We start from the raw sequence: 13,494 nt of genomic DNA, 5'->3' as shown, positions 1-13,494 counted from the left end.
ATTCAATCCACTGGCAGTGTTGAAAATACAACTGACCATTTTACCACTGGCCATAACACAAATTCTTTATTTCATCCCTCTGCCCTTCATCTCACTAGAAAATGAAATAAAGTGAAATGATGTTGCCAATGTTTTGTATATTCCTCATCTTGTCAATATGCAAGAAGCATTTACTATCTGTTAGGAGCTTCTTCCTTTTTAGTTCCCTTGGAATGAAAAGCACATTTTATTGTAACATTCAGAGTTTACTATCAGTTGGTACATTACTCAAATGCTAAATGTAGTATAAAATACACAAAGCATTGTTAAATTCATAGTTATAATGTTGAAAATTAGTGTCAACACGTAATGAGAAAAATATCTTGTGATATTTTCCCCTCCATGGGAACTAAGTGGGTGCAGGGGCAGGAGAAACATATTCTCTTGTGTTGCTTTAATGTAATTTATACAGTAGTTTTAATGGTAGGCGATATTGCTTTGTGTGAAACAGTGCAGCTTTTGCAGCAATGGGGGATTTAAGATTATAAATCTTTCCAGTTTCCAAATTTTTTTGTCACTATTCAAGATCATTGTGAAGGCGAAGCTATGAAATCTGCAGCAGTGCAATGTAGCATTCATTTGATATTGGTAGGGGAATTAAATGAACCATGGAGGAAAGGGATCTTATGATTTGAACTGTCATTAAAATGCTACCACTGACATAGGTAGCTCATTGGAAATTACCTTAAAAATTATTGCTTAATAAACAAAAAATAAATAAGATACAGCATCTCCATTTTCAAAGTAATGTTCCACTTCACAAATTAAGAAATTAACCAATGAAAGATTCTCCCATTTTAACCCCCAGCAGGTCATTTAATAATTCACATTTAATAGTTTATTTTAAATTAGATAACACTTACATCAAGTTCCGTTCAAAAAGGATACTGCAGGGTTAAATACTCTCATTAACAGGTTCTTTAGAAGGACATCATCATAAACCACAAACTTTTATGCCAGTATTCTGGTTTTGAAAATTGACAGGTCAGGAAAGAAAAGAACGCTTTTACCTTGCAAATCATATCCTGCATTTTTTTTTATTTATTCCATATGACAAAATAGTAACCTAGACTAAGACATCCATTTCAATCAGTAGATGTGTCAAGCCAACAAGGTTTAATAAAAATATTGGATATAGGTAACAATTCCCAACTGGTTCAGGTTGGTTTCCCAGCCCTACATGGTATCGCAGTATAAAAATAGTGTCTCTCTTCACCATGTAGAGAGGAACAACCAGCACCTGAATACAAAAGGGTTCAGTCTACCTACTGCCCTATTTACATTGCTTTAGAAGTCTTAAGTTACAGATCCTTATGGACAGAACACTACATGGTACCAAATGCTAACATTTGGGTAACAAAAATTCACACCAAAAAATGACACAGATAAATAAAACATTCAACTGCTGAAAATACAGCAACGTTAAGCCACCTTACAACTTGTTTTGTTTCATTTTATTTATGCTCTTGAAATGTTCCCAAATCGCCCACACTTAGTGCTTAAAAGATGGAAGAAACACAGGATTGACGCATTGTTCTCACTGTAGGAACAAATCCCCTTGCAGTAAATACAATAGTTTTAGTGGGGGGCAAAACAGCTCTTCTAGGATCAGTCGTGACTCTTCATGTTGGTTGATTATCACAAGATGGCAGAAACAACCAGTAAAGTGATTTTTTTAAAGTTCCTTAAGGGAGTCCTAAAATTTTTTTTCAATGAGCAGATTGTCCCACTATTAGTCCGTTCAAAATACCCGCCATGCAAACTCCACCATGTGATTACCATGTCTTTTGCCTAATTCATATTGCAGTATCTCTTCAAAAACAGTTTCATACAAATGGAAGTTTTTACACCACCGTCCACCGTGCTTTCAATGCAAAAAAAATGAGGTAGTACTGTACACGAAACGGTTACTGTTAGTTCAAGTTTTGATTAAGCTCCACCCATCCCGATTTGCTAGCTTACTTAATAATAATGTAGATTAAAAACGTTGTCAGACTTCTTACTATGGTGCACCATTATTAAATGATCACCAGTTGTGTCACTCTTTTACCATTAAGGATAGTTGTGCTTGATACCCAAAGCATACCGAGGAGACAAATAGCCAGGCTGAATGGATTTTCCAGCGTTTTAAACATTAAAGAAAGTTTACAACACTTTCATCAAATTCATAACATAAGCCTTCTTTATCTTACATTTAATACTTGTCTTTAGACTAAGAAAATTTGTTGTTCAGTCCTAAATCTGCTGGGTTTAAAAAAGTCAAAAATAAAGTTTGCACAAATCTCTTTTACTCATCTCAAGTTGTATCATAAGGTGCAAGGTATTTTACATATCCCAGCTCCATTACAGAATTCAAATTAGACAAATCATTTTGGTGTGAAATCCCTCCAGTCAATAATTTTAGTGACAAAGTCAGTGTGAGTTCAAAATGGGATTTCTGGTTTTGTGCTCATGCTGACATTTTCAGTAAAATTGTTCACAGGAGGAGGTTCACCCTTTTAATGATCAACTGGCACAAAGATCAGCCCTACAGGGTGCAACAATGTCAGGAGAACCTTCAGATACAAAATGAAGTTACTCCACAAGACTTCATTTTACTTCATTTCTGGGTCCACATTTTGTCCCATCTGCTGTGTTACACAACAAAATTAAGACTCAAAAAGTACTACCAGTGCAGGAACAATATTATGATCATGTTCTGAAAAGAACTTGTTCTCAATCAGAATACTCGATTGCTACATAACCGAATATATGCTCAGTTCCACGAGTTGAGAACATATTCATAACAGTTTTACTCTCACACTTCTGTGCACATGACCATTGCTGACTCGATGAAGAATGGGCACAGCAATAACAGTGATTGCTGCTGGTAACTGAGCAGTACTTCAAAGGAGCTACTGCCAAAATTTAAAGGAGAACAAATGTAAGTGAAGTGGATATCACATCACCTCAATCATACTTGAGATTTCACAGCATCTGTTCCAGATGTGCTTATCACTTGGATGACACCGAGTAAGGATGACAGTTCCAGATGAAGTCAGCAAGTTTAATGGATTTAAAACAAAACTCTCTTCTCTAACTTGCAGTAAATAATGGCATGTAAATGGGGGTTAAAGATTCCTCATGGGCTCTTCGCTCCCTACTTGTCCAAAGGGTGTTATTTTGTCAACACAGAAGGCAAAAGCTCCATGAAGTGTGCAAAATATAAGTGACTCTGCAGAGTAGGGGGCAGAAAAACTTGTGCTCCAGTGTACAAATGCCCCCGTCCAGGGTCACTGAAAAATGGAGCAAAGCCAGATACACACTGGCATGTGGATTTTAAAAAAATGTTTGTGCCTCACATCTTGACATTCTGTTCCTCTAAAAACAAGGGAAGCGGGACAATAAAAGTAGGGATTGCCAGATCCGGAGCAACTTTCCCATGAGCCGTAACACTTAAAAGTTATTTTTCATAGGAGAAAATAACAATAAAAGATTTCATGTTGACACCTACTTTAAGGGACAAATAAAATGTCCTGTTAACAATTTCTAACCAATTAAAAAATATAGGACTCTGGTGGATTCAATTCCTTTTGTACAGTTTTAATGCACCCATTAACACGTTTGCATAAATTCCTGTCTGTGCCATTTTAATGTAGATGCTAACCAGTTTGAAATAATTGAGTTAACATCTACGTTAAAATAGCACAGACAGGATTTTTTGGGAAAATGTTAACTGTGCTAAAAATAGCACATAGATGGAATAAATCTGTAGGTGATATTGTCTTAAAAAAACACATTATGTGATACAAATAAGTTTTTAAACTGTATGCAGTTCCATGGCATCAAGTATATCCTAAATGGACTCTTGGCCCCCAAACTGCGTGCCATTTAATAACCTATTAATACTGTACTGGGTTGGGCCAGTAACAAACATGTACCAGTTGATCAGTTAAATATATTTACTTTTAATAATGAAAAGAGGGTAGTAGGCACCATAGTTAAGGGGGACCATCACTTTTTTGTAATGGGTCTGCGAAAATGAAATTTTAACAGAAATGTTAAAATAAAATCAAGATAAAATTTGCTGGGAGGACTGAGATACTATATTTCAAGAATAAACTAAAAAGTACTGCAGTATACATTTGATTTCTGACAGTTCAAGTAACAGATAAGGTGTGTTCTCTCTATATAACTGAAGTTGGAAGTGAATACATTTAGATTAAGTCCCATTCTAAATTTTTAAAAGGTCATTTAATGGAGGATTTCACTTGATCAAACACAGTCCTACCCTCTCTTATCTGAAACACATATCGGACCTAAAAGGGCTAAATAGCAGCTTCTTTAAAACAGTTTAAATTTTTCAAAAAAAGGGTCACAATGGCATTCACTTGCATTTGGAAAAAACGAAAAAAAAACGACAGTCTACAAGAAGTTTTGTTCTTTCCAAAGGTGAGAAAAGAGTCTTCCCGTCTTCACCATGTATCTGGCTACAATTTAAATTAATGCGGTGGTTACAAAGCTGTCAGTAACAAATTTTAACTTTTTTTTAATAAGAAACACGTAGTTATATGCATAAACCTTGCATATATTTATGCAAATGCCAAAAAATGAGGGTGGGGCTGGATACTATTTCTGACCCGCATAATCTTGACATTATAAATAGTACAGACAAGCACACTTTTTATATTACACATCTCCGGGGACACACAAATCACCTTTTTTCTTTTTAAAGAGCAGGATATCTTAAAAGAAAAAAAAATTATAATTTCAAGTTTCTACTTCATGTGAAGACAATTAGCACACTTTTCCAGCCATACTCCAGTCAGTTTATGGTTTCCAGGCCCTTAGCGATTCCACTCACAGTATCGTTGTCAAGGAACTAAATTAGAGCAATGGCCCCACCCAGTTTCCAATCCATCAAACAGTTCACCTGTTCACGGTAATCAAGGGCCTATTAATTTTATGAATGTACAATTTTTTTTAGTTTTGAAGTACTTTTCTGTAAAATTTACTATTGAAACAAGTAGTACCATGCAAATCTTGCAAGACAACTCAAACCATAACCAGAATATGGAACTTTTGCGATTCTGGGTATGAGTAAAGGAGCAAGAAAACACAACAACTGAGTATTTGGAGTTGAAGTCATAGCTTAACAACTATTGAAGGTATGCTCCAAAGACTGTACATAATATAGTACAAGATTCCAAAGGTAAAATGGTCCATTTGTTACTTGTGTTTAAGAGCGCATGTTTTAGTTAATGCCAATTTCTTTGTTATCTTCAATAAATCTAGTGAATGGCCGATTTGCTCCTCCTTCTGTGCTTGGTTTCTCCAGACCAGCAACAGGCGGACTGCTGCCTGTGCAAAACCTGTCCATTCCGCTGGTCATGCTAGTTAAAGCTGGGATACCACTGCCCCCCAAGCTAACAGGGAGCTGAGGAATGCCTCCATTCTGTATAACAGAAATCTCGTTATTTTTCATAGCTAGACCATTCGTAATAGCAGCAGCGTATTGGTTCCAGAATGTTGCGTCAACATTCATTGCCCGAGCTGCCAAATCCTTTTGAAACATCTCTGAGAACTTCATAGCATCACCACCAAGTAAAGACATTGGGTTCTCCACTGACAGACGACGACCCCGCCTTGCTGGAGCGTTATTCCACATATGGGTCCCCATGTGAACCTAACGGAAAACACAAAACAATAACAAGAAACAAACTGTTAAGAAGAATATATTTTCGAACACAATACATTTTTGATATGCAATGTGTTTTTTCTCAATTACCCCACTATTACAAAACATCTGCACAGATTCTCTTTAAGGGTTTCATTCAGCAGGAAATCTTGAAACAGTGAAGTATGCCAAATGCAATTCTTTAATAGAAGCATAAAATGCTGGAAATGCATAGCAGGTCAATCAGCATCTGAAAGAGAAAGATAGGTTAACACTTCAGATGTGACCTTCGTCAGAACATTAATCTTTTTTTTCTCTAATCAACCTGTTGTGCATTTCCAGCATTTTCCTGTTTTGTTATTTCAGATTTCCAGTTTAAAAAAAATCCACAAATTCAATTTTGTTTTGGTTGTAATCACCCATAATATTCACATTGTTCATAATCATTACTATTTTTTTAAACGGAACATTTTAAATATGGTTACAGTCTACTCCTCTAAATTGAAAGTTGCTGAATTCAAATTGGCTGATAATCTGAAATTAGCACCAAATTTCTACTTTCCTTTGTTATTTAAATTTGAATTACTGGATAATTCAACAACAAGAACTTGCACTTATATTGTACCTTTAATGTAGAAAAACACCCCAAAGTGCATCACAGAGGTTAATCAAAAAAAAAAATGGATGCCGAGCCAAAGAAGGAGATATTCGGAGGAGTGACCAAAACTTTGGTCAAAAAGGTACGGATTTTGTGGTGGGGACTGAAAACAATTACTTCAGTCTTCCTAATGTTTAGCTCGATGCAACTGCAGCTCATCCAAGATTGGAGGTTGGACAAATAGAGTGACAGCACAGAGACAGTGGAGAGGTTGAGAGAGGCAGTGGAGAGGTAGAGCTAGGTGCGATCAGCATTCATGAATGGAAGCTGTTTGCGAATGATATTGCCAAGAGGCAGCGGGGTCGATTTTCAACTTGCCATCCGGACATATGTCTGACGATGCGGATTGACCGCAAAAGGAAACGAAAATCAAGTTTTAAAAAAAATTTAAGACAAAAAAATGAAAGTCAGTTTCCATAATGACGGCCAATCGCCAGGCCAGTTTTATGCCTGGGAGGTAAATTAAAAATCTATCCCAGCATGTAGACAAGAGGAGAGGGCCAAGGATAGATCCTTGGGGGATTGTGGAGGTAACAGTGCGTGGGGTGGAAGAGAAGCTGTCGCTGTAGATGTTATGGGGGCAATCAGATAGGTAAGAGTGAAATCAGGCCGCTTTAGTCCCACAATTTGTTTAGTGCAAACAAAATAGTCGAATTATGAGGAGTAGACTATATTTAATTTTGTACAACCAAATCTGTTCATGGTTAACCAGACAGGGTCAATTTTTGGCAACTCCCTACCCAGCACGGAATCTTGCTCCACGGCAGCACGGATTGGAGAAGTGGGCATGGAAATTTTAAAAATTCTCATCCTTGTTTTTAAATACCTCCGTGGCTTCGCCCCTCCCTATCTCTGTAACCTCCTCCAGCCCTACAACCCTCCGAGATCTCTGCGCTCCTCCAATTCTTGCCTCTTGCATATCCCCGATTTTAATTGTTCCACCATTGGCGGCTGTGCCTTCAGCTGCCTAGGCCCTAAGCCCCGGAATTCCCTCCCTAAACTTCTCAGCCTCTCTCTCCTCCTTTAAGACGCTCCTGCAAATTTACCTCTCTGACCAAGCTTTTGGTCACCTGTCCTAATATCTCCTGATGTGGCTCGGTGTCAAATTTAGTTTGATAATCGCTCCTGTGGGACATTTTACAACATTAAAGGCGCTGTATAAATGCAAGTTGTTGTTGTTGTTGGAGGTCAGCATACTCAATGTGCAGTGGCACGATTTTCTGGCTGTTCGTGACCTCCAGCCCACCCTCCCATCAATCTAGACTCCATGGAAGTAGTCTCCCAAAATGTACCCTATTACTTTCTCATGACAGTATTATGCCACATAATGCATGATAAATTATTCTTGCTACTCAGCTGGAGCTGTGCTTAAGTGGCTTGTCATTTTTAGGCCACAAAGCCTAATTGTTGTATGTAAACACCACCGATGGTAACTCAAGAGTTTAACTGTTGCTTGGCCCAGGAATTTTGCAAATTAGAATGTGCTTGGCAGTTTCAGATTGCAGCTCAGCAGCCAGATTGTTAAAAGATTGTTTTGCATCTGTAACAAAGAGCGTCGCCTGAAATGTGATGTCTGTGCATGCTGCCACACCATTTTTAATATATTCAAAAAAAGATAGATAAGAGCGTTTCAGAGGAAAATTATTTTTGTCTGAGAAAGTGTTAATTTTTCTTGAATAAAATTAGATGTCTGAGTCGGTTCACTATATCTGCAATGTCTGTTTTTTTGACAAGACCTTTCTTTTTTGGTCAATCACTGTATTCCTTTTTGCACAGATAATCTTTGAAAGGTTTTAAAATGTATTTGTGTTATCAAATCACTATATTGATTTTACTCACTATAATTCACCATTCAAACTTCTGTATGAAAAGGTCCAGTGCTATCTACAGAATTCATGATATTCAGACAGTGGTCTTAGGATTTAAACAGTCATGTTCTTCTGAGTTTGTTAAAAACTAAATTACATTGAAAACAAGGCAGCTGTTGGACTTTTAACTAGGAGCCCATTTGCACACATATTTTTTTTGAAGGGAAAGGTTTGTCAATCTCAGTTGGTTTGTCAAGAGAAAGAGGGAGAAGAGGAAATGTCTTACAGTGCTACTTATGCAAACATCCTGCAAGGTTAAACAAGGAGTGACGTTGACAATAGAGATATGGATGAATGAGCCATCTCACTTTCTGAAATGATTGGGGAGAACAAATTAAAAAATATATTTATTATATGGTTACATTTTTTTTTTAAATTGCACTTATATAGTGCCTTATCCTATCTCTCAGAGATGTCTCCAGGTGCTGCAGATACAATGCGAGCGAATTTCCTCGGTATATCGTACCTCCGGAGGAAATCCTGTTTACTCGCTCAAATGGGGTTCCCAATGAACATCGGACGAAGTTATGGTGGCAGAAGTCCCGAGAAAATTCCTGGCAATTAATTACTTTGAAGTGTAGTGACTGTTGTTTGGTGGGCAAATGAGGCAGTCATTTTGTGCAAAGCAAGTTCCCACAAACAGCATTGAGATGAATGTTCAGTTAATCTGTCTCTGATAGTATTGGTTGAGAGGAAAGTTGTCCAGGACACAGGAAGAACTCTCTGCTCTTCTTCAAATGGTGCTGTAAGGTTTTTAACATCCACTTGAACCAGAACATGCAGACAAGTCCTTGGTTTAATGTCTCTCAATAAAAAGTATTAACAATAATAATTGATAGCTCAGTTTTGACCTGATCACTAAAGCTAGAATTGGTAACTTCAACAAGGTATTCATAGTAATATAGAGATGTACATGTGACAAAAAGTGAACATGGGTCAAAGCACCACTCCATTGAACTGGTCTGTGCAAAGATTTAGATCCTATGTAAGTGTAGCAGATTGAAGTCCTAACTGTGCAGCAGTGCTGTGTATTTATAGTTAAAGTGCGAAACAACAATTATAACTTAAACCCTAAACAATATTTGTCACAACTAATGTCTGATGAAACTGATTTTATAACTTGAAGAGCAACAACAGAACGTTATAGAACCTTTTGCTACTATTTTAAAGGAACACTACACAATAACAACACAAATTGCTTTGGTCCACAGTGAGTTGTGGTGTGGAGGAGGGAAACATTTTATCTAGGACAGAAGGGGAGCATTCTAAAAAATGACAATTGACTTCAGCCAAGCATGTGAGTGAAGATTCTACAACTGGTCTCGGGGTTCAGGAAGAGAAAACAAGAATCAACTCTCGGGCTCCCACTCTTGGTCCCTATTCAGTGATCCTTGCTGGGTGCACATGTAGATGTTAGGTGAGGACAGGACTGCCTTGATTGTGATGATTCCTGTAGTTAAATAGACTGGTGACACTCAGGGCTGTAAATTGGGCCGTGTAGCGCCCGTTTTGTAAGCGCTACATGGCCTCCTAAGGACCCAAAATTGTGCCCGGAATGCACGTGCGTGCTTCTAGAGTGACGTACGCCGGACGACATCTTGGTAAAGGCATAAGCACACGTGCAGATAACGAACGCCGCCAGCACGTAAAGTAAGGAGAATATGCATTAGATCAGTGTGCAATGCCAATTTAAAGGGACGGATACGATTTTGGAACTCAATGCTCCAGCCAATGCACTGTCTTAACCTCGCACAGCTGAACAGGTCATAAACAGCATGGAGGACCCCCACCAACGCAACTGAAGTAGATCATACATCATGCAGGATTTACAGGTTAGTTGTTGGATTATTGCTTCTGACTGCTGATGCATTTGTACCTGTTTTTGGGGGTCTCCTATACTTTAATATTAGGACTAGGGGATATAGCCTAAAAATTAGAGTCAGGACTTGCAGGAGTGAAGTTAGGAAACGTTTCTACACGCAAAGGGTGGAAGAAGTTTGGAACTCTCTTCTGCAAACAGCAGTTGATGCTAGCTCACTTGTTAATTTTAAATCTGAGATTGATAGACTTTTGTTAACCAAAGGTAATAAAGGACATGGGGTTAAGGTGGGTATATGGAGTTAGGTCACAGATCAACTATGATCTCAATGAATGGCGGAACAGGCTCGAGAGGCTATATGGCCTACTCCTGTTCCTATCTTCCTATGTTCCTATAATAAAGTTTCAATACTCTACAGGGAGTGGGCTGGCTCGCTGACAGGCAACAGCAAGGGCACTGGCAGAGTGGCAGGGGTGGGACAGGAATGCTGTCATCCTGAGAGAGGACAGCAGGTTCATGTTTATATAGCATATAAACATTCAGTTTCAATTTCACAGGTCTATTATTAATTCACTAAAACAAAAATAAATTTTTAAAAAGTAAAAGTTTTGTTGAAAAAGAAGAAAAAAATCGATGTTGCTATATTAATTTAGTTTGTCCATTTTATTGTTATGTGGCACTTTTAAGACTCACAGTTCTTGAATATCACTTGCTGCCTCCTGTTATGCACCACCTTCTCCTGCAAGAAAGCAGGACATGCGACGGTGAGTGTCCTGCAGGATGTTTGCGTAATGTGCCTGTCATGGTTGAATAGCTGCCAGTGTGTGTGACCTGTGAGTTGTGGATGTGTGGCTTGCAACTGTGGTAATGTGTGAGGGTGAGAGGAAGCAACTGACTGGAAGAGTTGAGTACTGATTGAAAGAGTTTGTTGGTATGTGGGTGATGGGGGGTGTAGTGCATGGAGCAGTCGATGTGGCTGATGGTGCAGTTGGTAGGAGGTGCCATTTGACAGTTGGCCTCACTCATCTTGACCACCCGTGTCAAAGCATCGAACTTCTTCCTGCACTGCATCCATATTCATGGTGCTATGTGCCTACCATTGACTTTGTCCCCTACTGCCTCCCATTGCATCTTGAGCATACGTTTGGAGGGCCCCTTGCCCCCCACTGCAGATCTAGGATGCCTCTCCTTCTGTCAACCTCTTGCACCCAGGCCTCTAGTGCATCATCAGAGAACCTTGGTGCATGCTCTCTCGCAGGCCGATACAAACTCAGATCAGCAGATTGGTGAGGTATGGCATGCAGATTGGAGGATGTGGGATTTATTAGTGTGCAACCTTTATTCAATGTTTTAACATAACTCAACAGTTTGTAAACATAGGGACGGGACCTGCATCTGTGTTTTACGTGTGCGATATCGGATCTCCGTTCAGACTCCGTACGGACCCGTATCTTATATTTTGCAAATAAGAGGTACAGGCTGCCTTTACGCTGTGGTAGCCACTCGTGCGATATCGGGCCCCCCCTGCTGGTGAGCAGCCGCTCAACAGCGCAGCCAGGCCTGGCTGCTCGCAGATATCAGGTAAATGACCAGGCAGCAAGAATCTCACATGCTGCCTGCATCTCAATGACCGGGCATGGGTTAATTGCGCACCGCGACCTCCGTGCCCAGTTTTGGGGGTTATCGAATTTAACCCCCTCAATGTCCAGGCTCACCAATGAAAAGTGGGGGGGGGGAAACCACAATTTGTTATTTTAGATATTTTAGTACGTGAGTGTAAGAACAGGTTAAAAAAAATTACAGGTTATTCCAACCAGGAGCATTTTTCATTTATTTACAATAATTCCCCTTTGCTTGTTTGGCATTATTTTTCTGCTAATAGCAAGAGTTTAAATTTATGGCGCAGATCTTCCTGTTATTGGGTCTAGGTTTATTGGATTGCCAGGGTGCAGTGTATAAAGGAAAATGCATGCTGGTAATGGAACCTGACTGATTTTCTTCCATTTGAATGATATTGGTTGGGCTCCCTAGCGGGCGTGCAATCCTCCCCAGGCAATCCAATACACTCAGGTGCGTAACAGGAAAACATTCCCCATGAAATCCACCTATGATTGAATGTGATCTTGCATGGATGTAGTCCTGTATTGCATACTATCACCCATTCCTCATATTCACAGAAATAAGAGCCTCCAAATATGTTAACAGTTTGTTCAGAAAAATGCACAAATAAAATTATGTGTCATCCACCTTCAGTAATATGTAGTTATGGCTATGAAACTTTCCAGTGAGGTGCTTGTCAAGTATTAACATTTTTTTTGAGTTCTTCAATAATATGTAATTGTAGTCTGTACTCTATTGAAAAGCAAGTGATGAGTCAGTTACCATTACATATAATGATTTTGGACCAGTTACTAATTAGAAAATCAAATTCTAATTCAAACTACTTTGGTTAACAGCAAATTCATTTTTGGATGGAAAAATTCCACAATGTTAATTTGTTTATAGACATTAAATATGAAAATTAAAGGAGAGTTTATGCTTAGCTAGGGTTACCATGTTGCAATAGTATAACAATATGTTAAAATGATGTCAGATTATGCTGCAGATTTCCCTCTCCTCTTTTGTCATCTCCGATGTGACTTTGCATGTCTAACAGGCATGTCAGTGCTCTGAACATTAAACTCAGACAGCAACTTTGAATTAACAAGCAAGTTATGCCTGGTAATTATTGTAACCACTATCTTGTTAGACCAGAACATCCAATGAGAGAACACTGCACACAGCTTCCTCAAGTATCATTCATATTTGGAACCCCTACTCCATTCCAATTCTATTTGTTTTTAGCTAGGCTAAAGATGGGGTATCTCGTCATCATTAAACAATCTAACTGAGTTTAGTAGACCTGATCCAGATACAGATAGACCTGCTCCATCTTGCTTATTCTCATCTGATATGGACCAGCACTGAATCTATCCATGGCAATAGCACAAAAGTATGGGGGGGGGGACGAAACTATTACGTAATGCACCTTTAAAATTATACCATGGCAGTCTAGTTCAAAAGCCAGTTTTAAAATTTGTGAATGAGATCCTAAGATACAAATGCGAATGTGTTACATATTGAAAGTGACAGCTGCAAAGCTTTCATAAACTAACATGGACCTTCAAGATTTAACTCTAGTAAATTTATATCTATCATCCCACTAAAAGAAAGTGGTTTAACACAAAGAATTGACAAGAAGCAGAATGCTGAGCTGTCACATCTTAAAATATTTTAGTTATTACATCTGGGAAGGAAAGGAATGTTAAGTGTAATCCTATATAGCATATAAACATTCAGTTTCAATTTCACAGGTCTATTATTAATTCACTAAAACAAAAATAAATTTTTAAAAAGTAAAAGTTTTGTTGAAAAAGAAGAAAAAAAATCGATGTTGCTACATTAATTTAGTTTG

At 38.4% G+C, this 13,494-nt stretch overlaps 1 protein-coding gene across 2 annotated transcripts in view; it reads right to left on the bottom strand.

Moving 5' to 3' along the window:
• Positions 1 to 903: 903 nt before the first annotated feature.
• The window catches only part of LOC137320212 (sal-like protein 3), a 50,811-nt gene continuing 38,220 nt past the window's right edge, over positions 904 to 13,494 (bottom strand). For both annotated transcript variants that reach the window (XM_067981944.1, XM_067981946.1), the window contains one exon: positions 904 to 5,704. In XM_067981944.1, coding sequence (XP_067838045.1) covers positions 5,273 to 5,704 — 432 coding nt within the window. In that variant the 3' untranslated portion in view covers positions 904 to 5,272. The remainder of the gene's footprint in view (positions 5,705 to 13,494) is intronic.

This window comes from Heptranchias perlo, chromosome 3, assembly GCF_035084215.1.
Source record: "Heptranchias perlo isolate sHepPer1 chromosome 3, sHepPer1.hap1, whole genome shotgun sequence".
Lineage (NCBI taxonomy): Eukaryota > Metazoa > Chordata > Chondrichthyes > Hexanchiformes > Hexanchidae > Heptranchias > Heptranchias perlo.
Note: the sequence above shows the minus strand (reverse complement) of the source record. Positions and strands in the feature narration are given on the sequence as shown.